Source organism: Macaca nemestrina, chromosome 4 (assembly GCF_043159975.1).
Source record: "Macaca nemestrina isolate mMacNem1 chromosome 4, mMacNem.hap1, whole genome shotgun sequence".
In the NCBI taxonomy this organism is placed as follows: domain Eukaryota; kingdom Metazoa; phylum Chordata; class Mammalia; order Primates; family Cercopithecidae; genus Macaca; species Macaca nemestrina.
Window position 1 is genome coordinate 62,929,332 of NC_092128.1, and position 27,401 is coordinate 62,956,732.

Sequence of the window (27,401 nt, forward strand, 5' to 3'; positions counted from 1 at the left end):
ACCACGGTTAATGAATTATAAAGGTGAATACACAGATACATAAAGAACCAAGTAGTTTGTGGTGGTGTTTTGTGAATATCACTGCAGTGAGGTCTCCCCTGTGTCAAAAGAAAGCAAAATCTGGGGGTATTGAAAGACTGAAAATGAGATGTCTACTGACAGCTGAGGATGAAGATCAAATTGAAAGAAAGAGTGGAAAAGCAGTGGAAGGTGTAGATTCACACAACAGATGTTGCTTAGACACAATTGTTACCAACATTAAACTCTCCATGTGACCTTTCATAGCTTTACAAAATGCATCAATATAGTATGTAATTTGGGAAAGCAACACATTATAATGAAAATAACTTGGCCCTTGACCATGAAGCTCAAGTTCTTCCAGTACTGTATAGCATTAAGAAGTGACTTCATTTCTTACTTTCTTCATTTGTTAAATGAGAATAACAATTCCTCCCTTGTGAAAGTGTTATGAGTATCAACATAAACAAACAAAAACATCTAGCACAGAGTATGTACTTAATATGTATTAGCTCTATTTATTAAGATTCTTATTGGAATAATTTGATTCTTACAATAAGATTGTGAGATAGACAATATTACTTCACTACATGCTATTTTGGATTTAGTTGATGCCCTCTTAACTAATTCTACAAATGAGAAAATCGAGGATTAGAGAGAAAAACAAACTGTCCTGAGGAAATTGGACTAGGATGAGAGAACAGCTTGTTAATTTTGCTCCAGAATTTTATTCTATTAATAAAACTGAATCTATATATTGATCAATTAATCAATATAGACTGCAAAGTCTGTCAAATGGTTCAAATATGAGAATATGGGCAGACATATAAAACTCTATGCCACATTTTGGCTGTGACCAGTGGCTCACGCCTGTAATCCCAGCACTTTGGGAGGCCGAGGCAGGTGGATCACGAGGTCAGGAGATCGAGACCATCCTGGCCAATATGGTGAAACCCCGTCTCTACTAAAAATACAAAAGAAATTAGTCAGGCATGGTGGCGGGTGCCTGTAGTCCCAGCTACTCAGGAGGCCGAGGCAGGAAAATCGCTTGAACTCAGGAGGTGGAGGTTGCAGTGAACCGAGATCGCACCACTGCACTCCAGCCTGGGTGACAGACTGAGACTGTGTCTCAAAAAACAGCAACAACAACAACAACAACAAAGTCTATGCAACATTTTTCATCTTAGAGGAAGGAAGGCTATCACTGGAGAAAAGTGAAATATGAACACGGAAGCTTATTTATTTACTCCAAATGCAAAATAGAAAAGACATTTAGGAAGAGATATAGAAACATTGGGGGCATATCTCTCATTAAAGATGCAGTTAGTATGGAAAATGCTGGAGAAGATAGGCCAGTAAACAAAGGCACAGTGGCCAAAGTGGTAAGTGCCATGCCAAATGATATTTTTCCAAGAGTAGGATAATAAAAAGATTTCTTTCTGTTTGAGGCTCATAATTGCTTTTTTTCAATTTCTAATAGGAAAATAATGTTAACACAATGAATTCTGTTTTTCTACTGAACTCATCCACTTCTCTTTTTTATCTTTCTCTGTCCAGCTGTTTAATCCACACACTCAAAATAAAGTTTCTGGACAAAATATCTATAACAATGTGGAATTTTGAAAGTTAACACAATAAATGAGTAAAATTAGAGTTGACTTATATTTAAAATAATTTCCATTTGGAAAGTAAAACCTGACAGAATTCATCTTGCCAGCCCGGAAAAAGCAAGTCATTTTAATCAAGCCAATATTTTAATTAGCCCACCAAATTTAACTCTAGGTACATCTGTTCCATATCATGTCCATGAATTAGCAATATAGTGTGTGACTGAATTTATAACTAATTCAACTTGACTACACTAATAAAATTCAAGTTACTGTTAAGGAGTCAATGTATTACTTAATCACCTAATATTATCCAAATATCTTAGTAAACATATTCTTAAAAACAAAAAAAACTTCTGGCTGAGTGTGGTGGCTCATGTCTATAAGCCCAGTGCTTTGGGAGGCTGAAGTGGGAGGATCCCTTGAGGCTAGGAGTCCAGGGCTACAGTGAGCTATGATCGTGCCACTACATTCAAGCCTGGGCGACAAAGTGAGACCCTATTCTAAAACAAAAACAAAACAAAACAAAAACCAAGAAAGTCCTACCAGGCTAGCATATTTTCTTCTTAGAGTCATTATTTCAACAAATGTGAAATATATCTTTAGAGTTACAGAATTTTAAGGTCTTCAGGTATATTTTTTCAAACTTTCTCCAGATCCTTTAAAGAAAATGTGAAAACTGAGTCTGATAACATTTCCAACCTAAAGCAGACTAATGTAGCTGCTACAAAACATCCATCATTACTCAGTAGCCACATAAAGGAAAGAAATCATCTAGTTGCAACAGTATCATAAATGCCAAAAGTGATGAACTAGGATGACATTAAGCTCTTAGTATGAGACACAAAAGTTCATACATAGAAAGCCTCAGATTTTTCTTGTAATTGACTTATTATGGACACTGCCCCTTGTATCAAGAATTATGTTACAATTATGTCTCAAGGCTCAAAGATAGAAAAGTCAATAAAAATAGCTACTTTATATTAAGTACTTAATTTGCTACTGGCCAAGTACACACATATAACTTACATTTTAGGTTTGAATTTTTATACAATTAAATTTTATTTTTTTTAACATTTTATTTATTTATTTATTTATTTTTGAGACAGGTTCTGGCTCTGTCACCCAGGCGGGAGTGCAATGGCATAATCTCGGCTCACTGCAGCCTCCACCTCCTGGGCACAAGTGATCCTCCTACCTCAGGCTCCTGAGTAGCTGGGACTACAGGCATGCACCACCATGCCTAGCTAACTTTTGTATTTTTGGTAGAGACAGGGTTTCGCCATGTTGCTCAGGCTGGTCTCAAACTCCTGGGCTGGTGTAATCCTCTTGTCTTGGCCTCCCAAAGTTCTTGGATTACAGGCATGAGCCACCACAACTAGCCTAATTTTTAGTCTGAATTTTAAAAATATTTTATGCTTAAAATATTTTATATTCTTTTTTGTATTTAATTAATTTCTTACATATATAAATTTAATTTTCACTACTGCCTTTATGAAGACAATATTATTAAAAACCTCATAACAGATCTAGTTAAATTACAGAGACAAAATAAAAACCTGGGTATTCTTGAATCAAAAGCTTATACCATTAATCTCCACTCCCTTACACACTAATGAGGACTATACAGCACATCTTTTCTTTCAGACTTACCTTGATTGTCAATAAGTTCAATATCATAATCAGAAAATGTTGGTTTTGTTCTCTTTCCCTGTTTCTGTTTTCCCACCCCCTCCTTATATATACACATAAATCAACTGCTCTCTTCTACTGTTTCCTCCCAATTTTATTTTGGTCCTGGTTTTAAATTTTCTGTTTTAAACGGCACAAAAGGGGGCCATATAGGAATTATCTTTCACTGATTATTTTCTGCATGCAGAGTATTGAATTGTATATGTTATACTTGCTCCCTCATAAAATCCCCCAACAAACCCATTTGCAAAGGTCAAACAGCTCTTAAATGACAAACTGAAGACTTCAGCTCAAAAGTGACCCAAAGCCTCAATAAGCCTATAAAAGGCACACAATTTTCTTGAGAATCAGAAAAAATAGAAATTAAGATCACAGTGTGATACTACTATGCAGCCATTAGAATGCTAGGAAAAAGACAAACAATGCTTAATGTGTGGTAAATGGAATACTTATATACCACTTGTGGGCACAAAATAGGTACAATGACTCAAAAACAGTTTAGTAGTATTTACTAATGTATCCTCTATGGCACAGCAATTCCACTACTGAAATATACTAACTGAAAACATACCCTTAAGTTCACCAAAAGATATGGATAAGAATGCTCATAGCAGCGTAATTATAGCACAATTGCTATAAACAATTAGAATGATCAGAAAAAGAGTGGGAAAGTAAATTGTGTTATATCCACGTAAAGAAATAAAATAGAATAATGAAAACACATGAACTAAAACTACACACAATGTAGATCAATCTCTGTATAACTGTTGAGCAAAATAAGCCAACTGCACAAAAAATACATGGTGTATGATTCCATTACATAAAATTCTAAATGAGGCAAAACTAATCTATGATGATAGAAATCACAGCAGTGTTTATTTGGGGGGTAGTTATTGAAGGGGGACAACAGATTCTGGGGCACTGGTGTTCTATTTATTGATTTAGATGCTACTTAAACTAATGTGTTCAATTTTTGAAAAGAATCATAGGTTACAATTTTTTGTCATATACTTTTCTTTATTCATTTTAAAAGTTAACAAAACAGGTGTACTTAACGAATGTCTCTGCTGTTTATGTTATGCTTAATTTATGTTTTAAAGACCAGAAAAGTAAAAACAAATACATATTATCATGTTACCACTAAACCTTTCCAAGAGTTGACAGAATCTATATAATTAAAAGAAAAAAGTTGTCAGGGGAGGAGGCAATATGCTTTGGTTGTGTTCTCACCCAAATCTCATCTTGAATTATAGCTCCCATAATCCCCACGAGTCATGGGAGGAACCAGGTAGAGATAATTGAATCACTGGGGCAGTTTCCCCCATCCTGTTCTTGTGATAGTGAGTAAGTTCTCATGAGATCTGATGACTTCATAAGAGGCTTTTCCCCCTTTGCTCAGTATGTCTATTTCCTGCCATCATGTGAAGAAGGACATGTTTGCTTCCACTTCAACCATGATTGTAAATTTCCTGAGGCTTCCTCAGCCCTATGGAACTGTGAGTCAATTAATCCTCTTTCCATTGTGAATTACCCAGTTTCAAGCAGTTCTTTATAGACTAATACAGGGGGATTTGCAAATTCCTTTTATAAACACTTTAACCAACTTAACTGAAAAAGTGTTTAAGAAAAAAAAAATGTTCCTAATTTAACTAAATCTTTTACATATGATAATTAAGTCCTGAAAAATTTTAATTTAGACTTAGAATCTTGGATCTTTACATCAAGGCATAAATGTAACAAACCCATTCATTAATTCACACATTCACTCATTCCATAGTTATTTACTACTAGATTCCAAGCACTTAAGCGTTTTGAGGAGGTGCATATTCCTTCTAGTACTTGAGCAGCAAATGCAAATGCCTCTTAGGGCCAGGTGGAGATGGCAAACTGGCAAAGAGCCTGGGTGCAAGTGTGCATTGTGTGCTTGATGGAAACTGTGGAACATTGTTAAGCACATGTCCCATTGGAAAGTGGGGCTGCAACTACTTAGCACCAACTGGTTCTTTTTATGTGGGTCCATTGAAAATCACAATTTACTGTGTGAAACCAACCGGTTTTTAAATGTAGGCTCTTTGCAAGAAAACAAACAAGAAACACTGTCTGTGACAAACAAAGCACATCTGTGAGCTGAATTGGGCATATTGCTGCCAGTTTCTAACGTCTGATCAAACTAAAGAGACGTGAATGCTTGCTGGGTCGCAACCATGAGAAGCTCATTTGCCCTTTAGGTGCCAAATCACTCAAAGTACCACACTCATTCTCCTTCTTCTGGTTTGCTGTAGCCTCAGGATTAACAGTTTAAAGATAAATTGCTTAATTAAACACATTATGGTTTATTCTTACCGTGAAATACTAGGCAGGCATTTGAATGAATGAGATAGAATTATATCCATATGTGTATGTGTGTGTGTCTGTGGGTGTGTGTGTGTGTGTGTATGAATGTCCATGAAATATTTTGAGTGAAAATCAACAAAATCAGAATTAGGAGTGCCATGGAAGGGGTGGGCAAACGTTGGCTTTGGAGCATTTCACTTTTCCTTATTTTGACTTCTTCCATGTATTTATATTTGTTCAAGTAGGGGGGAAAAGAAGCCCTCATAGCAGCACTCACTGCTCCCTGTGAATTTAGCCTCCTAGTTCTTTAATTAGTTACAGAGTTCTGGTTCAACATATGCCTCTCGCGCTCCCTCATTCCCTAGCGGCCACCAGCAAGGCTGCTCAGCAACATAAGCATCACGCTGTTTCTCTCTGGGCCTTCTCTTTGCTCACAGGCACATGGTGCTAGAGAGTGGGGTTTCTTACTGACTGCCTCACACACAGGGAGCAGGCAAAAGAGTGATCCATAAGTGACGTTTGTCAAGAAGTCTACCTTTCCAATAGCTTTCATATAATCATTTTCAGACAAAAATTAGCACAGGGAATCCTCTTTTCCTTCCCATCAGAAAATTATTTAACCAGCTTTCACTAATAAGATTGACAGGAGAGGAAGGCCAGAAGGAACAATCCCCCTCTTCGGAAACATTTTTAAATAACCTTGGGCATTTTAAAATCACAAAAATAATAGACTGCAAGCTTCTGGAGAAAGTGTCAGGCTCACCTTTTAATGCCCCGGGGAACATAACAGTGCCTTTTCTATTAGCTACACTGAAAAGTATCTTTTGATTTCAGTAAAGAAAGCAGAAGAAACAATGTAGAAAATGGCATACTCCAATGGATAAAATGCATAATTTCTTTGAAAGTATTGGTTTCCACTGAATTCTTCTAATGCTAATTTATATATATATATTTGTATATTTTTTATATTATATATTTTTATATAAATGTATATTTTATATATTATATATACTATTTATATATTTTTATGTGTATATATATCTATATATTTGAGATGGAGTCTTGCTCTGTAACCCAGACTGGAATGCAGTGGTGCAATCTTGGCGCACTGTAAACTCCGCCTCCCAGGTTCAAGCAATTCTCATGCCTCAGCCTCCGGAATAGCTGGGATTACAGGGGCCTGCCACGAAGACTGGCTAATTTTTTTGTATTCCTAGTAGAGATGGGGTTTCACCACGTTGGTCAGTCTAGTCTCAAACTCCTGAAGTGCTGGAATTACAGGCATGAGCTGGATATTTATCGGATAGCTACTACGTTAGTGTAAATAATTTTCTCTTTCACATTTAACTTTCAATATCAAATCCAATGCATAAAATACTCCCATTTCTCCTACTGAAAAAAAAAAAGTCATTGTCAGGTAATCTCCCTTTTTATGACCCTTAATCTCCATTACTTTTCTAGCAAAAGTCAAAACAAAACAAACAAAACCATATACAGTAATTAGTCTGCAGAATGAAACTCTCATAGACTGAGACCAAAACAAAACGTGTCCTGACTTCATAGGGGGTACTCATTACCTTCTAATCACTTATTTGAAATGAGAATATTAAAAATTACCATAATTTTAAAATCAGTAAAACATTTCTATGTATTATTTTCAATAAATGGATCAATAAATTACAGACCAGAGTCATTCTTCACATCATGTGACCAATAATGTTTATAAAAATATCTTGGTACAAATTATAAACTGGACATTTTATTAACTAAAGTCTAGTTTAGTATATAAAAATTATCTGAAAGTATAAATGTTATAAAAAGTAATGTAAATTTTCATATATTTATTCTATTCAATTGGCTATTACCCACTCTAGATTTTTACAAATTATTTTAAAATGATTATCTTTAATATTTTTACTTACTATTAAAATAATTTTGATAAACAAGCAGTAATAAACAGATACAACAGAACTTCATTAAAATAGCAAATTTGGAAATCTTTAGAATTTCAGGGGTTTAGAATTGGGTACAGGAAGAATTGATATTAAAGAAAATGGTTTGTGAAATTAAGATATGCATATTTCTTTGTGAAAGGACAAAGAATATTAAATGCACGGCTATAATGATCACAGTTGTGAAAGAGAAAAGACATATTTCAGTCACATAATGGGTGAACCTCAAAAACTTACAAGTTTTGCTGAATATCCCAATGAATTTTTTACTTTGTACTATAAACAGAACCAAAACAAAGTTAAGAAACAAACATTAATAAAATACTTTTGAGGAAAACATCTGATTTTAAAATTCATGTATTTGTAGCATGTATGTTTTAATTTACTTGGAATAATAATCATTGCCTAAAAATGTATTTTCAATAGTTACTTAAAATATGGAGTTCAAGCTTTCAGGGACCAATGAGATAACATATAACACATATGACTTTAAAAGGCAAGAACATTGTTTTGTCTAAATAGCAATGTCTTGCTGTCATTATACAAAATATTTAACTACAGAATACAAGCAACTAGAAAAAGACATATTTCCAGTCTATAACATTTAACTGTGGACTACCTTGTAAAAACATTATTTGTGTAAAGTGTCTAACATATTTTCACAGAGATTTGTACTCTCAGAGATATATGTATAACACTTATGATTATCCAAATAGCGCACTGCTACTTTCTGCACTAGAGGAAACTTTTATCAAAACCATATACTGAAAATCATAGAGAACACTGTTAGATGCAAAATATATTTGCATGACTAATTTAGTCTGCATACTTAATATAAATATGCTGTAAATATAGACTGAGAAAAGATACTGTACACTGTTAAAATATGGCAGCAGTCTATATTCAAATGCTTATGCTCTCAAGGACAATCAAATTTTCCCAGGTTTGGGCAGAAAAATTCTGGAGACAGCCCACACTTTCATCCCTTAATCTTTGCAAGGAGGAATGCAGTTTTCTTTTAAGAGGAGCACTACAAAGTTCAAAAAAAAAAAAAAAAAAACAGCTTCATTACTCATCCTTCATTCTGGGCCTATGCCTTGCCTCTCCCAGAAACATTTTCTAAAAACACCTGTATTAATGCAACCTTTCTTTCACATGTAAGATATGGAAAGAATACTGTGGTAGGTAGAATGCTTATGGTGTTCAAGAATCCCACTCTCAAATGTAGCTGTACTATACAATCCCCTTCCTCTGGGTGTAGGCCCACCTGTGAATATGGTAAGAAATCACTCCTTATACTACTTTATATGGCAAACATGATGGGATAGTCATTGTCATGATGAAGCTGTGTTGTATGATTCCCTCTTAGTAAACTGAACAGAAAGATTTGCCTGCTGGCCTAGAAGAAGTATGCAGCCATGTTATGACAGGGCCGCATGGCAAGGAACTGCACGTGGTCCCTAGAAGCTGACAGCAGGCCCTGGTTGACAGCCATCTAGAAAATGATGACCTTGGTCTTACAACTGCAAGGAAATGAATTCTGCCAATAACCTCATGAACTTGGAATACGACCCTGAGCTCCAGAAAGATTGCAGCACCTTGATTTCAGCCTTGGGAGACCTTTAGCAGAGAGGCCAACTAAACAGTGCCTGGACTCTCTTGTCCCATAGAAACTGTGAGATCATAAGTGTGTGAAGCTGTGTTTTAATCAGCTACATTTTTGGTAATTTGTTTGCAAGAAAGAAAACTAATACAAATAGTAACATGCTAATATTATTGTGTTAAAGTCTTCTCATTCTTAAGAGAAATGTTGGCTATTAAGTAATAAAAACCATCTTAATTTTGTAAGATGCCAAGGTCTCTGCCAATTATCTAGAAATATGTGCTTTATACCTGAAACTCTCTTTCTTATTGTCTGAGCATCTACATTCAACACATAATTTCTCTTTTCTTTGAGACATGAGTAAAATCAGAGGTAGACATAAACCTGTAGTAGTTTATATTTGTATCACCTGTTACTGTTTAAAAAGTACTCTCAGACTTTTGAGAGAATAGCAGCAGGGACATTCATTTAATTCTCCATGAAATCCCCCCATAAAAATAGAGGGATTAAGTAGGGTGCAAAATCAAAAGCTCATCAACAACGCCTGTAGCAAAAAATAAATAATTTAAGTTTTCCCTATCTGCTATTCTAAGAAAAATCTTCTTTCAGCATTCTTACACTTTTTTATGTTCTTCTCTATATTTATTTTCTTTAACGATTGTTTATTTCATTTATTTATTTATTTATTTTCGAGTCGGAGTATCGCTCTTGTTGCCCAGGCTGAAGTGCAGTAGTGCGATCTTGGCTCACTGTAACCTCCGCCTCCCAGGGTCAAGTAATTCTGCCTCAGCCTCCCGAGTAGTCAAGATTACAGGTGCCGGCCACTATGTCTGGCTAATTTTTGTATTTTTAGTAGAGACAGGGTTTCACCATATTGGCCAGGCTGAGGCTGGTCTTGAACTCCTGACCTCAAGTGATCTGTCAGCCTCAGCCTCCCAAAGTGCTGGAATTACAGGCCACTGTGCCCAGCACGACTCTATTTCTTGATTAAATCAATGACATTATTGCATTTATTGTGTCACTATTCAGTAATTCCCTTTCTAATTACTTATCCCCTTACTAAAACTGTACCATTCATAATATTAATTATCATTTTAAAACTGTTCTTCTTTTACAAATGTAATTCTGATTTTGCACTAACCTGATTTGCCTTATATCCAATCTTTCTCTGAGTGCTCATGATACTCCCTAGACATTCTACCAGCACCTAAATAACGGCACTTTTCAAGTTATTTTGGGAAAGTGAGAGTGAGAAAAGAAAAGTGAGAGCAGTATGAAAGAGAGAGAGAGAGAGAGAGAGAGAGAGAGAGAGAGAGAGAGAGAGGAAGAGAAGACAGACTCTCAGAGGAAACTATTAACTACTCCCCCAAGGTTTAATAATTCAATCTATTCTGAGAACACCCTCTCCTAGCTCCAGACTCAATCTTTCAAATAACCATAAGTGAAAATGAAAAAATTAAAACAGAAATACTGGACATCTGTTAGATTCTTACAAAAACCTACCCCGCTTCCATAGCTCTCTCTTGCTGGTAAGAACTTTGTATTTCTTCCCAATCAGCAAGAAATAAAGTTAGAATTGTTTTTTAATTCCCTTTCATCTTTGACATCAGACAAAATGCTAAGTTACAGAAACTCTCCTGCTGAGCAGCTTCTCACTTGAGTTCAACACTTCCTTTTCTTGACTATTGCAACAACCGTGTTAAATACCTTCACGATCTCTCATAAAGATCATGTAATAGCCTCCTTAAATTTCTCTCTGCTTTTCATCTCTCCCTGCTTGAATCAATCTTAAATATTATGAATGTCTTGTCAATCAAATACTCTGTTCAAAACTCCTTCATGGTCTCCGTGCTGTCTTTACAATAACACAGAGTGCCAATGTCTAGTAGTAAAATCTTCCACCCACTTATCCCAGTTTTATCTCCTGCTGTTCTCTAACCAACATAAATTTCTGCAAACCGATTCCATACATCACTGCCTCTTCGCTACTTAATCAAAGTATTCTCCTTGACTAAATGATTTGTAACTTTTCATTCCCTCATGTAAAATTGCATCAAGACTTTAAATGGTGTTTTGGGGATAAATCTCATACTGCTTTTATTATTGGATGGTCACCAGTTCCTCTTGTGACATGTATGTATATATATAATTTTTTCAAAATATATTATATCTGATATTTCGATAATTATGGGGGATAGTATTTCAATCATATAAGCATTCAACTATTGGAATTTGATTGAAATAATATTCAATCATATTTAAAGATTCTAACATGACTCAAATATTTCAATCATATTTAATATTTAGATAATTATGTGAGATGAATTTATTCACTATCACGCGTATGAAGTTAAAGTACACCAAGTTCCAGTTCTGCTACTGAAAATGCATCTTATATTGGACAAATCTTTCAAAGAAAATGATGATAAACTATATATTTGTGTGTATATATATATATATGATTTATTTTTTAAAACGTCTAAAAGGCACTGGAGATCAATTAAGAGTAGACAAAGACTAGAAAGATTTTTCACTTGAGGAAATCCCTTAATTCATGTGGAAATGAATGGCTAGAACTCAAGCAGAAAAGTGAGTGGTGAAATCTAGAAGCTATGGTATGTATCCTTGTAAATTATCTTCAACATCGCTGTCCAACATCTGAACTGTATGTGTAAGTAAATAAAAGGCAGTGGCTGCAAAGCTGAAAAAGGTGGCTACTGCCCATTGCAAATTTACATGGGCTAATACACCTTTCAAGTAAACTACGCTCTGTATGGTACATCCAATGGGGTGAGCTTAGTAGCGTACTGGAGATATCAGGAGAAAGAGTACATGAATTTGAATATAAATCAGTAGAATTTTTCCAATCTGAAAACTAGAGGAAAAAAAGGTTGAATAAAAATGAACTGTGTGTCTTAGATCAATGCCTAGAAGTCTAACAAATATATATATATTTTTTCTTTTTCTGTTATTTATATACAAGTATATATATGCATATATATATTTCGTATATATATATACACACATGTATATGTGTGCGCGCGTGTGTGTGTGTGTGTGTGTATATATATCCTGAAGGAAAGGAGTGGGTAAATGAAGGAGAAATATTATTTGAAGAAATAATGATCAAAATTTACCAAATTAGATGGAAAGAACAACGTTAGGTATCCAAGAATCTTAGTATCCTAAGAAATACAGACACCGATCCCTCCCACTCCTTCACACATAAAGTCACACTATTGAAATTGTTGAAAAGCAATGATAAAGACAAAATCTGAAAAGATAAAAGCAATTTTAAAAGGGAAACATCAATGGGAATAAAGCTTTACTTTATATTAGAAAGAAATTAGAAGACAAAGTAGTTTTGAGATACTGAAAGGAGAAAACAAAACAAAACCAAAAAGCAACTTTTAACCCAGAATTCTATAAGAAGGAAAATCCTTTAAAAATACAGGTGAAACAAAAGCATTTTAAAATAAATGAAACTGAATTTGTGTCTAGCAGATTTGCACGACAAGAGGTATATATTCTGTGTCTACACATACACACGTATATACTTATGTATACTTTGTTGTATACATCTATATATTCTGACCTTACAGTGGCATGATTCGCCTTCCGTATCCCTAAAATTCTTCTATTATATCATCTGCATTGTTTCTTTAAAATGATTCAGTAAATACACCGTGATGTATTTTAGATGTTACTTAATTTAATCTACAACTAGGGGTGGCTAGTTAACATTTAAAATATGCTAATGATAGAATCTGCCTATACAGATAGTTAACAGCTGAAGTAGTTAAATCACGGGCACTCTCTAGGGGCAGCTATTAAGCACTTCAAATACTTTGAATTATATTTGCACTTGAGTGTTAACTAGTATAAGGAATATCAGAAATAATATTTTAGTGGTGAAACGGTGTTGTTTGTATGTGGTGGCTTAAAATATTAATATTTTATGGCCACTGCTGCACTTTCATGAATGGAATATAAGAATCATGAGTCTAGCTGCTTAACAACAGAATACCTAGAACTCTATTTTATCTGTGCCTTGTCTTAGTGTAGGACTCTGCCTTCCAATGTAGATGAAAAGTAACAGATTCTACATGAGTATATTGTTTCATATGCTTCAGGGTAAAATTGCGATATACAGTGCTTCAAAATGTACCTAAAATTAATGAGAGTTGAGATTCACTCAGCTTACAGGAATAGGTTATATGACTGATCTTTGAGCCTGCTTGCTAGTAAGTATTATATGTGTGGCAGGATTCAGTTGGGATTTGCTTTTATTATGCAGTATCACCTAGTGGCAAAGTCTTAGCGGAAGAGATTTGTAACTGGCACCAAGTAATATTTACCTTAACTCAGTTTGAAATATTCCCTCCTCCTGCATTCCCTACCTCATCTGACCATAAGAAAATAATTACAGAATCAAAAAGTCTTTGCATGCCCCCTGTAAAATATTATATTTTATTTATGTAAATTATATATATACACACACATACACACACACCTATATACATATTCCAGTTTGGTGGTTAAATCAATGAAAATATTAATATAACACAATAGAGAACACAGTTTGATGTTAAGAGATGTTCTTAAGTGGGCGAATTAAGCAAATAAAATTGTTCAGTGAATTGAGTACATAGCGAATTAATTGGTTCACAGATTTTGTACCTGACAAGAATTTTGAAGGCCCAGAAAGATAATTTATCTGTCTCAAGCAAACTGATACAGTATATCACAAATGCTTTCATCTTTCTTGGGAAGAAATGCTGCAGTCTTTCTTTGAGAACAAGGTTGTTTTAAGCATTATTTTTATTGATAGCAATGAATGAAACATCTTACCTCCAAATGATACCCAACTCTGATGAAGGCACAAACTGGATCAAAAGCTCCAGTACCACAAGTCAGAAGGTGTGTCCTGTTATAGTGATGCAAAACCCGAACATAATTTGCACATTCACCCTAAAGCAGGAAAAAAAAGGAAGGAATCTATCAGTATAATAAACATGTTTAGTCCTTTTTGATTCTTGTTTTTCCTAGCCCTAGAAAGCTCATGTTTTACCATCAATCTCTGTTGGGCGAAGGAGGCAAGAGGGGTAGAAGAAAAGAGGACAAGAACTTGGAGAAGAAAGTGGGGTTACTGAAACACATTTTGGTTAGCAGTGATGTGTAAATTACATTTTATAATGAGAGTGTATCATTTTTCATGTATTCTAGTTTACAATTGAGGAATGAAAAAAGCACTATTCAGAAATTTCTTCAAGTGTAAAAATTCTCATGGCAATATGTTCCACTAAGTAATTAAGCTGTTCCCAACACTGTTGGTTTTTTAAGTACAGTATAAAGAATGGATCAGCATAAAGTCATTAAAACCAAAAATTAGAAAAAACATAGTTATTCATATGGAAATATGCAGTTTTTTTTTTTTTTTCCCCAAGAAACAGGGTCTCACTCTGTTGCCCAGGCTGGAATGTAGTGGTGCAATTTTGGCTCACTGCAGCCTCGCCTTCCCAGGCTCAAGTGATCCTCCCACCTCAGCCTCCAGAGTAGCTGAAACTACTGGAGGAAGTTGCATGTGCCACCAGGCCCAGCTAATCTTTTTGTATCTTTTGTAGAGATGGGGTTTCCTCATGTTGCCCAGGCTAGTCTCAAACTCCTGGGCTCCAGCGATCTACCTGCCTTAGCCTCTCAAAATATGCAGTATTTAGGACAAACAGAATTTTAATGTTTTGGAAAGTAAGTCCTACATTCTCACACTCACAAATTTACATAAAGCACTTTCAGAGAGAATTGTTAAGTAAATACGGAAAACTAACCAATAAAACCAACATTTTGTTGTAGGACTATGATAAGATTACTATATTACTGTAGGAAATAGTAGTAGACTGGGAATCAGCAAACTTTTTCTGTAAAGGGCCAGAATGTAAATGTATTTAGTTTGATGAGCTATCTGGTCTCTGTTGCAACTATTCATCTTTGCAGCTATAGCATGAAAGCAGCCATAAACAATATAAAACTAAATATGTGGGGCTGTGTTCCGATAAAACTTTATTTACAAAAATAGGCAACAAGCCACCTTTGGCCTAGATGCTTTAGTTTGTCAACATTGGTATTCAACTGTGAGCTTCTTGAGGACAGAATCTATTTTACACATCTCGGCATTTCCCAGTTAATTGAGCACAGCACCTAATACATAACACATGTTAATAACATTTTAATATATCCATCAGTAAGTGAATTTAATGATCAGTATACTGAATTAAAGAAACATTTACAATTGCTTCAAAATCAACTTGGCTAAATTAATTTTAGTAAGCATTCTTTTGACAAATTAGGTGTTGCTATTTCATTAAAAATAAATTATGAAATGAATACTAAACTCTTTTAGTGCCCAGTATTACTTGAAATCAATACACGTAATGATCAATTAATGTCATGTTTTATAAGGACCTGTTGCAATTTCAGCACTTTAAAGTTTATCCTATAACAGTGTTAGGAGAAAAGGCCAGCGGAATCACTTGGCAAGAACGAGGAGTGCACTATTGAATTGATTATCTAGAGCACACAGGTATATTTATTTCTTCAAATTTGCAATCACATGATATTTTATTCTTCAGGTGACCCATATATTTGGTAGAATCTGATCATTCAGGAATGATGAAAATATCTGTTGTTTGTTTCCATAAGCACCTGCATTTCCTCTCTTGACACACCGTCACATCTGACAGGGAGCCTATTAGACCACATTTTGGCTCAGCTGAGCTTAGATTGACATGCCTAAGAATATGTTCAATTAGTCAGCATCATGCGGTGGGCTAAGGCAACAGGAATGTGCTGACTCACTCCTTGGCTGTGACCCAGCTGCTACAGAGAATGAGGAGTTAGTATAATGTGTGTTAGTCATTTATATAGCTTTTTTTTTTTTTTTTCCTTACTGAAAAAAAGGATAAGTTCACTTTCAGAGGCAGATGTCCAGGCCTTCCTCCAGGGTTCATTTGTGTCACGAAATCAGCTAGACACTGCTTGTATGTGAAAGTCCTATCACTGACGTCTTAGTGTGTTAGGGACTGTGTCGGCGGGCTGACGCACAGCCTTTTGCCACTCACACTCAGCAGGGAAACTATAGAGAAAGAGAATATTGCTTCTTAAAGTAGAAGATACCCTAAAAATATTTAGGAATAGGTAAAATGTGTTTATTGCCTCTTTCAAACTTTTTGTTGACTTTTTTTTCTTCATTCTTTTCTAATTTACTAAACAATGTAAAGTGAAATCTCACAAAGAATGTGCTTAACTGTTCCTACAAAAAAAAAAAATCACCTGCAATTATTTTTCTGCCAAATACATGGGAAATAAGCATTAGTATAAGGAATTTATAAACCCAAGTTGATTAAGATATTAAAAAACAAAATAAAAACCAAGATCTCAATGGCATCTCTGCTTCCTTTAACTCTACATTGAAATTAATTTTACATAATTATGTCTTATATGCCTATACATTTTTTTCTTCATGAACCAAATTGCACACATGCTTTTATAAGAGCAAATAAAAATTCAGTGATTCAGTTCTTTGTGGTTAACTAGGGATATAATTGATGATTTGTTTAATTTCAATGAATAATACTTACCGCATCTTTTCCCTTCATTATGCATTCTTCCATTTTTAGAGCTGTACTAGGCCAGTGTATCTAAAATAAAAGATAATGTACTATTATGATAACTACATATAAAAATAAACCACGCTGAAAACCATTTCACTTTCTTCTATAGTTCAAGACATTTCCATTTTTTTCTATTTTCTGATAAGACACAATGGGGCTTTGTGTTATTCACATAATTATCTGCATAATTAAGAAACTTATCTCTGGGCTTTTACTTTATGATAAATCCTTTTTTTAAAAAAAATTATATTTGAAAGTTCACCTCAAGTCTTGGCCTTTCAGAGGACAGCCATGCCTTAACCAGCCCTTTCCCATATTAAACCTAACTGCTCCTCCAACTCAGGCACATCCTGCAGTTTCTTGTGTTTTTACTACTTAACATAGAACCTGCTGTGTGGTGGGCTCTCCGTAACGTTTGCTGCATACAATGATTAAAGGATGAATGACTCTTTAATGCTGACTTATAATGTATCACCCAGTAATACACCATATTGTCTCTTTGATTATTTATTTATTATTTATTTATTTATTTATTTTTTGAAATGGAGTCTGGCTGTGTCACCCAGGCTGGAGTGCAGTGACGTGATCTTGGCTCATTGCAACCTCCGCCTCCTGGGTTCAAGCAATTCTCCTGCCTCAGCCTACTGAGTAGCTGGGACTACAGGCGCCTGCCACCACACCTGGCTAATTTTTTGTATTTTTAGTAGAGATGGGGTTTCACAGTGTTAGCTAGGATGGTCTTGATCTCCTGGCCTCATGATCTGCCCACCTTAGCCTCCCAGAGTGATTATTTTTTAAAAACATTGTTTAACTCTACCAATTTCCAACTGGATTTCCAAAAGTTTTCATTGCATTTTAAGTTTATTTTGTCTTCCTTTATACATTCCTTAAAACTTATGTTTTAAGTTTGTTGGTTTATTCTCTGATAAGGAGAATATATCAAACTTTTCTTTTTCACCTGCAATAGTACCTAGCACTTTCCTGAGACCACAAGCAGAAATCAGTATAACTATACTTGTTAACTGGTTCCACAAATTTCTAATTGCAAAACTTAATTTATTTTTCAAAGAGATTTTTTTTCTTTATCACTTTCTTTATTTTCTCAGACTCCTTTTGGTCCTCTTTTTGCTTAATCTATAGAATAATTGTACTATGTGCCAGGCACTGTGTTAAGAACTTTATTTTTTTTTCCTTCTTTTGCTTTATCAATTTATGTGCAGAGGTTTGAGTTTGTTATATTACTTAATTCATGATTCCTTTTCACCAACACTCTTAAAGAGTTCCTCTTTTATTTTAGTTAATTATTTATTTCCTTATTCCCACTCCATGTTTTATTTCCATCCCCCCAGGAGGCAACTATTGTATCCTGTTACCAGGTACCTTATTTGTTTGTATATATTCTTATAAAGTGTATACTACTGCTTTTTGTGCATATATTTCTAATTTATGTAAATAGTATTGAAGTTAAATCTTATCTCTTTCTTATCTTTTTCACTAAGAACTGGGTTTTTGAGGTCCCTCAATAGTCCTATGCACACATATAGTCTGCTGTTTCTGAGTGTTTTGTAATGTTAAGGTGTGGTTCCCCCACATTTTCTTATCAACTCTCCAAACGATGGATACCCAGATTGCTTCCAAGTCTCTATGACATCAAATAAATTGTTACCTTTTTGTACATGCCCTTTTTGGATCTGTGTAAGAAAATCGTTGGTATATATACATGAGATAAGAATTACTGGGTCTCAGGGCAAGTAAGTATTGCATCTGTGAATGTAGTACCAGACCGCTCTCCAGAATGGCTACATTTCTGTACAGGCAATCCATGCCCCTATACCCTCACTTAGCATTATCAAGTTTTCCAATTTTTGTGCCAATTGCTTTAAATACAATATCTAATTTAATCCTTACCACAGCTTTATCAAAGAGATGCTATTATTTTGGGAGTTTCTTTAAAAAATTCTTATTATCTGTGCAAACCCACATTGCAATAAATCTATGGGTGGAAACAAAGGAATGTGATCCATATGAGTAACTGCAGCAACTGGTCAGTTCCCAAATGCTTTTGTGGCTCAAGAGCTTAAGTATTCACTTAACATTGTTTATCCCCACATTTGCTGGATCAATCGCTCCCTCACCAGAATGAAAACGCTCAGTCCACCTCCTTTCTTAAGTTCCCTGGGCGTTTCAAGGGAGCACCATCTCATGCGACCATATCAATTTCATGGGCTCACCTGGTCAGGTGATTTATCTTGGAGAGATGTTGGTTCTCACCAAAATACTCTACAGTTTTTACTTAATTGCCCCCATAGAAGTCAGATGATATGGTTAGGCTATGTGTCCCCACCCAAATCTCATCTTGAATGGTAATTCCCATAATCCCCACTTTCCAAGGGAGAAATCAGGTGGAGGTAATTGAGTCATGGAGGCAGTTTCCTCCACGCTGTTCTCGTGATACTGAGTGAGTTCTCACAAGATCTGATAGTTTCATGGGGGTCTTTTCCCTCTTAGCTCGGTACTTCTTCTTCCCGCTACCTTGTGAAGAAGGTGCTTCGCTTCCCCTTCACCTTCCAGCATGATTGGAAGTTTCCTGAGGCCTCCCTGGCCATGCTGAACTGTGAGTCAATTAAACCTCTTTCCTTTAAAAATTAGCTAATCTCGGTAGTTCTTTATAGCAGTATGAAAATGGACTAATACCCCAGGCTACCTAAGAATTTGATGAAGGAGTCAAAATAACACAGCCAAGTAGCATGGGCCTCTCAAGACATCATTAACATTTTTACAAACAACCTCTTTCTCCTCAGGATGCTTAAGAATCCTCAGAGACCTTGGTTGAGAAGGATTCAGGTACAGCCTTTTCCAGTCCAGTGTCAATGTTTACTGTTGTTAGACTGTATTGGTAGGCCTATGACAGCAAGACAGACTCTTCTGTCTACAACAGTTTGTTTGTTCCCTTAAAGTCTCTATTATCTTCTGCCTCCCCTTCCTCTATCCATCACCATCCCAGTTTATGCTCTGTCAGCCTGGAAAGACATTCTGATTATCGAACAAAATATTAGACGTTGCTGATTGGTGGTATTTTTTTATTTAGTGGCAAATTGTAATTATTTTTAGGTTAGGAGCCAACATTTAAAAATTTAAAAATATTGCATAAAAATCCCTATTTCCGATTTCCCTAGAAAAATATGATGAAATGCAACACTAGGCAAGCATTCCTGTGTGGCAACTTTCCTCCGGAGTTGAAATGGAACAGATATTTTGATTTGTTTCAGACTTTTCTTTTACATGAATGATTCCTACAGGCATTTTAGTTTCCAAAATCTCACGTTTGTTTGAATCCTAAATATCTTCAAGATTCAGCTTTTTTAGGACAGGTGCAGTGGCTCATACCTGTAATCCCAGCACTTCGGGAGGCCGAGGCAGGTGGATCACCTGAGGTCAGGAGTTTGAGACCAGCCTGACCAACATGGTGAAATCCTGTCTCTATAAAAAATACAAAACTAGCAAGGCACGGTGGTGTGCACCTGTAGTCCCAGCTGCTCCAGAGGCTGAGGCAGGAGAATTGCTTGAACCCGGGGGACAAAGTTTACAGTGAGCCAAGATCCCGCCACTACACTCCAGCCTGGGTGACAGAGTGAGACTCCATCTCAATCAAAAAAAAAAAAAGAAGGAAAAATAAATAAGACTTACGCTTTTTCTTTTTCTTAAAGCCATGCCTCGTAAAATATCAGGTAAGGCATGTATATCCCACAAGTGAAAGAGGCGTGTCACTTAACTTAGACATTATGTAGCCAAATCCAGCTCCTGATACCTGAGTAATATTGGGAATTTATCAAAGTGGTGATAATAGCATTTTATAGTGATAAATGCTATCTGATTTAATTTATTATCATAGAAACAAGCACTCTATGGTTTGAATTATAGGTATAAAATATTACTTTTATGTTCTTATTCATTGGTGCAATGAGCCCCAAGCAGTATTTTCCTAACAATATTCAGCATGAGGTGTCCTTTAATTTTCATAGTGCAGTGTATAACCTTTTAAAGGAAAACACAATTTTGGCATATAAACTTTAAGTGAAAACACAGTTTTGTTTTTGATGTTGCAGCACAAGAAAAGATAAACACAGAAAGAATGGTGATATAAAATAAAACCAAACCTAAAGCAAAAAGCACACACATAAAATCCTAGAATAGATGTTGATGTTGGCAATAAATCCATCAGTGGGTCATGTATGATTTAGGAAAGGTATCAGTCAATATCCGGTTCAAGTGCAGCTTTGCATACACCTGAGTGGAGTCACTGACCCCACTATAGGGTGAATTCTAGAAGTGAGGCTGCAGAGTTTATAAACTTGACCTGATCTATTATTTTGGAAAACCATTCTTGAACTCAGGGATAGATTTTAATAAATAACCTCTAAGACCCATTCTAATTTGAGATTCAAATTGATTTGGGAATTATGATTTTATTGTGGAAGTATAAATTATTCAAATAGATATGCTAGAACATATGCATGTATATATAGACTATGTTTACAAATATATGTATTTTATCATATATAATAAAATATAAATTCATTTAGGATCATCTATCAGGAAAGATTTTCATTACTAATTCCCTTATCAATATAACTAGATTAGATAATACCTCTTCCATAATCCAGAATAATGCATTATGTTTATAGCATAACTTACGAGATACAGGCTCTGCTTCTTTTTACAATAGTACCATCCCTTCTTACTCATTTTTCATCATTATGTAAAATGAAGACTTCTTTAAACTTTAGTTTTATCGCATATTGCTCTGTATTCCCCTAAATAATGGCTTCAAAATGACCATTTCCAGTTAAACACACTGTTTAGGGGTTAATTCTCCACAGCATTTTTATACATCTTTTGACAGCTTTTATTCCAGAATATCTTTTCAAATAGCCTGAAAAGAGAGAAATAGAATCTCCCTCCAGGGCAAATGAAAGATTTGTTTCCTGACCGGGATAGTAAAGATTATATCTTCCTCTAGACAAAGTTTAGACAGTTTTGCTAACAGCCACCTTATAAGATTGGGAGTTTCCTAAGCTTGGGGTCCCTGAGATGTGACACATATCCACTGAGTGCAGTGTCTACCTAGGCTGCCACGCATCACCCCCTGCAGGACTTGAGGGGCAAGGACACTGATGGAAACAAGAAGCTCTTGCTGCCTGCTGTGCCATGAGTAATAGAGTCTTTTGTCTCTGACCCAAGAGTCTAATGTTTTCTGACAACATCTATGAAACTGTGACAGGCTAACCTGTCTTGAGAGCAAGATAAAATCTCAGACCCTTCACAGTTTTTGTCACAAAGATATTATGTGATGGTGAAGACAATAATGGCTTTTCTAGGATTGCCAGAACATGCATTGTTCCTAGCAGCAAAACTAATAATGGCAATTGCTGTAAGAATAACAAAACTATTCTTTCAGGCGCATTTCCCAGAGTTTCACAACAAAATCTTTGCTGATGTTTTTTCAACAGATAGTATTTCTTGCTCCTTTAATCCCTCATAGTGTTCTTATTTTCTCTATCTAGGACAACAATTATGTGTACTTAATTTTAGCTCTCTTATTAGACTATAAATTACAGAGGGCAAGGCAGTGACTTATTTCTGTCTCACTACCAGTGCCTATCTGGCACAATGTCTTAAGCACAGTCTCTGCTTTTCAACGTCTGTTGATTGGCTTGTATCAGTCAATATGCCTTTTATCACATTCTTGGTAAAGTCAATCTGTCAAAGGAGATTACACTGAAGTTTGAGAGATCAGGTTTGTTGGCATGAAAATGCTGTAACATGTTAAATAAATAAAACAAGTAAAAATTTCCAGTTTAATCAGGAAGGAAATACCACAGGATGTTAGCAATAACCTAGGCTCTTAAAGACTCATAGGATTTCTGAGGAAAGGTAGACGGATGTCGAACAGATCACTCTGAGTAGACGGAAGAGAGACAGAAGATAAGTATGAACACTCTCTAAAGTTCAACACATGGGGACTCTCCAAAGGAGTAGCAGAAATATAGGTTTACTAAAGTTTTATTGTTGTTGTTTTGGTTTGTTTGGTATTTTTAAACAGTTTAATAGGCTCAGAACTGCATAAAACGTTAACTCAGGTGACAATATATGGCAAAGAAAGACCTCACTGGAAATGGAAAGTTATTTTTTAAAACCATCACATAAAAACATTCTGCCAAGCTAGTGAGGGAAATGATTTTCTTCATTTGTCTTGGCAGTCAGGATGCCTTTTGGTTCTGCTCCAGAGTTTAGCATCAACAAAAACCCATAAAATTAGGCTATTTGTTCTGCACAAAACATTTTTAAAGGCCGTTAAACAGCAGCGTGTAATGTGATTTCCAAAATCTCTGTACCAAAAAAGATACAAAAAGCAAAAGGTCAAATACACATTTCATCACAATACCCCTACAATATAATTTAATCATTCCACTGCACATTAACAAGCCATTTACTATTCTTGCATATCTCAATGGAGAAAAATAAAATAAAGTATAAATTAAATTACAAGGTAATTTTTTTTCTGGACTCCCTATTGAGTCACATAATTATACCAGAATTAAGGATCTAACAGCTTATTGTTACAAGATGTTATGACACTCAGAGATTTAGGAGAGCACAAACAAACTAATGAATATGAAATAATTTTTTAACTGTAAAAATTAGATTATCTTTTTATTTAAAAATAGTAAATAAAACAATCCAGTTAATACAAGTCTATCTTCATAGAATATGTTTTAAGTGACTAAGCCTATCTAATTTTATCTTATATTCTCTTCCTATTTCTATTATTCTAATGAAAAGTGTTTGCCTGTATTTGGGGTTTTCTTTCTGTATTTACATCTGCGTACTGCACCAGTGTCCATCAATGTACATCTTAATTATAGATCTTATAAATATTATTAAAAACAAGAAAATATATTTTGAATATAACACATTAAAATAATCTTAATGGTTTATACATGATAATCTTTAACCTGACACACATTATCTGTCATCATGTTTATGCCTTTATACTTAATTATAATGACTGTCATTATTCAAGTAGTTAATATGCCAGAATTATAATACTTTGAACTACGGACAAAATTTGTACTTTAAAGAGCTTATTCTCCTAAGCATTTGAACTAGAAAAATATCATAACTACACACAAACATTTGTAGCCTGATGTATGGTCTTTTGTATGGATAAAATTTATTCAATTGGTATCATTAATGTGAAATGCCATCTGAAATTTATGTGCAAATTGTACATAAATGCCTTTCTACTCAATACAAAATTAAATTCTAAAATACAATAAATTTTTTTCACCTTTGATACAATGAAGTTGAATAAATGAGAAAGATATGAATATTTTTATAAACAGAATTATCTAACAGATAATCTATACATATTATCTAATAATATGTATAGATATCCAAATTAAGTAGTGTAATTTTGACTTTTCTTTTTTTTTTTTCCTGAGACAGAGTTTTGCTCTTGTTGCCCAGGCTGGAGTGCAATGGCACGATCTCAGCTCACCACAACCTCCACCTCCCAGGTTCAAGTGATTCTCCTGCCTCAGCCTCCCAAGTAGCTGGGATTACAGGCATGCGCCACCATGCCCGGCTAATTTTTTTGTATTTTAAGTAGAGACAGGGTTTCTCCATGTTGGTCGGGCTAGTCTTGAACTCCTGACTTCAGGTGATCTGCCCACCTTGGTCTACGAAAGTGCTGGAATTACAGGCATGAGCCACCACACTGGGCCCAGTTTTAGCTTTAAATTATAGTAGTGAGAATAATTTTAGAAAAACAAGCTGAAATTTAGAAAGATAAAAACTATAGATCAGAGTTTCTAAAACTGAAAGTTTATTACCAAATATGAAATATTCTATGAGTTCTGCCAAAATATGGCTTAAATATATAAACATATTCATTTTTTATTTTTTCATGAGATAGAAAAAAAGAAAATAAAATTTTATACATTAAACAAGTATTCATATCTTCCAGAGAATAATTTTGATTTATTTTTTAGGAAGTCTTAGTAATTCTCAAATGTGTACAGATTGCAAGGGGATATTCAGACAGAACATAGACAGGATAATCTGTTACCTGTGATTGAATACTGGAGTCTCCTGGGGCTCTCAACCCTTACTATAAGTAAACAAAGGGTGTACAGTTACATATAATACCAGTCAGTGTTTTCTTCTCTACTACTCTCACCAGCAACTAATTGTTATACTAGTTCATAACCATTACTAGGGTAAAATGCAGGCATGCAAAGGGAATAAGAGCTAAGGAGAAAGAAACACCTCATAACAGAGGCGGAACTAGCAAAACTAATGGCACACTGAAGACCAATATGGAAGTTGATCTCAAAGCAATAACCTGGTTCTCAGTGATGGCTTCTAGTACAGATGTACCTGGTTTTAAATTCTAACTGCCACTTACTGGCTTCATGACTCTACTCTCATTTTCCATCCATTTATTCATCATGCTGCTGTCAAAGTAATCACTAAACTACAATTCTAACTATTTTATGCCCATATTGAGACTCCTGCATTGCCAGTGACTCCTGCATTGCCTAGAAGATTCCGTTTCAATAGCATTGCAGTCAGTATTCTTCATGAACTAGTCTATGGTTTCCATCCTTAACTCTTACTGCATACCCTTTTCCCACCCACATGCCCCCAATCCATCTATTTACTTCAGCCCAAAAACATTAGTCATTATTCTACACTCCTCTGAAATTTCTGTCCTTCCTACTCCTACTTTCTACGTTCTCACTCCCAGTCAAAATTCTATTATTCAAAGTCCAATTGAAATTATATCTCCTCCAGGAACCACTACTAAAATACTTTCTTAGCATTTTATTTGAACCTTTATTGTCTATTCAAATTGTGCCACATATGGCACATGTATATCTATCTATCTTGTCTATTATATTATAAATATTTTAGGGTAGGCACTGTTTTATTCATTTTTTGCATATTTCATGTCCCCATATACATTTCTAGAACTTAGTTAAATAACACCTAAAAATACATAATACTTTTATCCCTCACTTTCTATGGTAGCACATTAGAATCATCTAGCTTCAATAATAACAATGAAAACAGCAAATATTAAGGTGGTGCTTACTATGTTCCAGGCACTGTTCTAGGCACTTAATAACTCACCTAATCTTCTCACAAAAGCTAAGAGAAATATACTATGGCTATCTGTTCTTACAGTTAAGAGAACTGAGAAACAGAGCTGTGGACTAACTTGCCCGGAATCACTCATCTAATAAGAGGTAGTGTTCAGATGGGAGCCCTAACAATATGGCTATAGAATCTGTGTTCTTTGCTGTTACACCCTGGTTTCTGCTCTCTTCAAAAAGTCCTCTAATATAATTGAATTAAAATAATTTAAAATAAAATAAAAACTAAAATTAACATGTTGGCTTTAATTGTTAAACACAAACAATAAGGAAACACAAACAAATATACTAGATCTAGTGCTTCTTTTTGGTAAATATAAATAAAAATGATGAATATGAATAACTAAAAAAACTTTTCTCATAGAAAAGAGAAAGCGGCAGAGAAATGCTTTCAACAATTTTAGGTGCAATGTGGAAAACCTTACCATGCGTAATATCCAGAGGAATTTTATTTTTGGTTAACACTAATTTTAGCTGACTAAACAATATTATCACAACCACTATTTCAAAATACCATTACAGGCTGGGTGCAGTGGCTCACACCTATAATCCTAGCACTTTAAGAGCCCTAGGCAGGTGGATTACCTCAGGTCAGGAGTTCGAGACCAGCCTGGCCAACATGGTGAACTGTTTCCACCAAAAATATAAAACAAAATTAGCTGGGTGTAGTGGCACATACTTGTAATCCCAACTACTTGGGGACTGAGGCAAGAGAATCGATTGAACCCTAGAGGCGGAGGATGCAGTGAGCTGAGATCATGCCACTGCACTCCAGCCTGAGTGACAGAGTGAGACTCTGTCTAAAATAAATAAATAAAATGCTAGTACATTGTATTAAAATGTTTTAAAGTCACAGGGAATGTTTTTTTCCATACTTTTTTTTTTTCAAATAATTGTTTGAATTACAGATAACAGAATAGTTGTGTAAATAGTGGGTTGACTGTAACAAAATACCAAGATATTTTGTAGTTATTACTTTTGTTTTTGGAATTCCCTAAATGTATTTTTGATATAGCTAAAATATTCAATTACCATGAATTGCTTTTTTAGCTATTTAAAACTTAACAATTTTACTTAATCTATTTAAATCTTCTTAGACTTAGGTTCAATTAAATTATACCAGCAACTGAAGTTTAAATAACTATGCATTATGTAGAAATAAAATGTAATTCTGCTGAATGAAAGCTCCTAACCAGAAAATCTAGTCATAACATAATAAAATGTCGTTATCTCTTCTGGTCGCATCTTGAAATTACAAGAGTTATAAATAAATTGCAGGGAATGGGTATGAGAAGAAACATATACAT

At 34.9% G+C, this 27,401-nt stretch overlaps 1 protein-coding gene across 5 annotated transcripts in view; it reads right to left on the reverse strand.

The window, feature by feature from the left end:
* The window catches only part of LOC105475411 (semaphorin 3E), a 292,501-nt gene that overhangs the window by 85,320 nt on the left and 179,780 nt on the right, over nt 1-27,401 (reverse strand). For 4 of the 5 annotated variants that reach the window (XM_071094754.1, XM_071094753.1, XM_071094752.1 and 1 more), the window contains 2 exons: nt 16,841-16,900; nt 14,058-14,177 (listed from right to left, as the gene is read on the reverse strand). In XM_071094754.1, coding sequence (XP_070950855.1) covers nt 14,058-14,177; nt 16,841-16,900 — 180 coding nt within the window. The remainder of the gene's footprint in view (nt 1-14,057; nt 14,178-16,840; nt 16,901-27,401) is intronic. The other variant, XM_071094755.1, reaches the window with a different exon arrangement.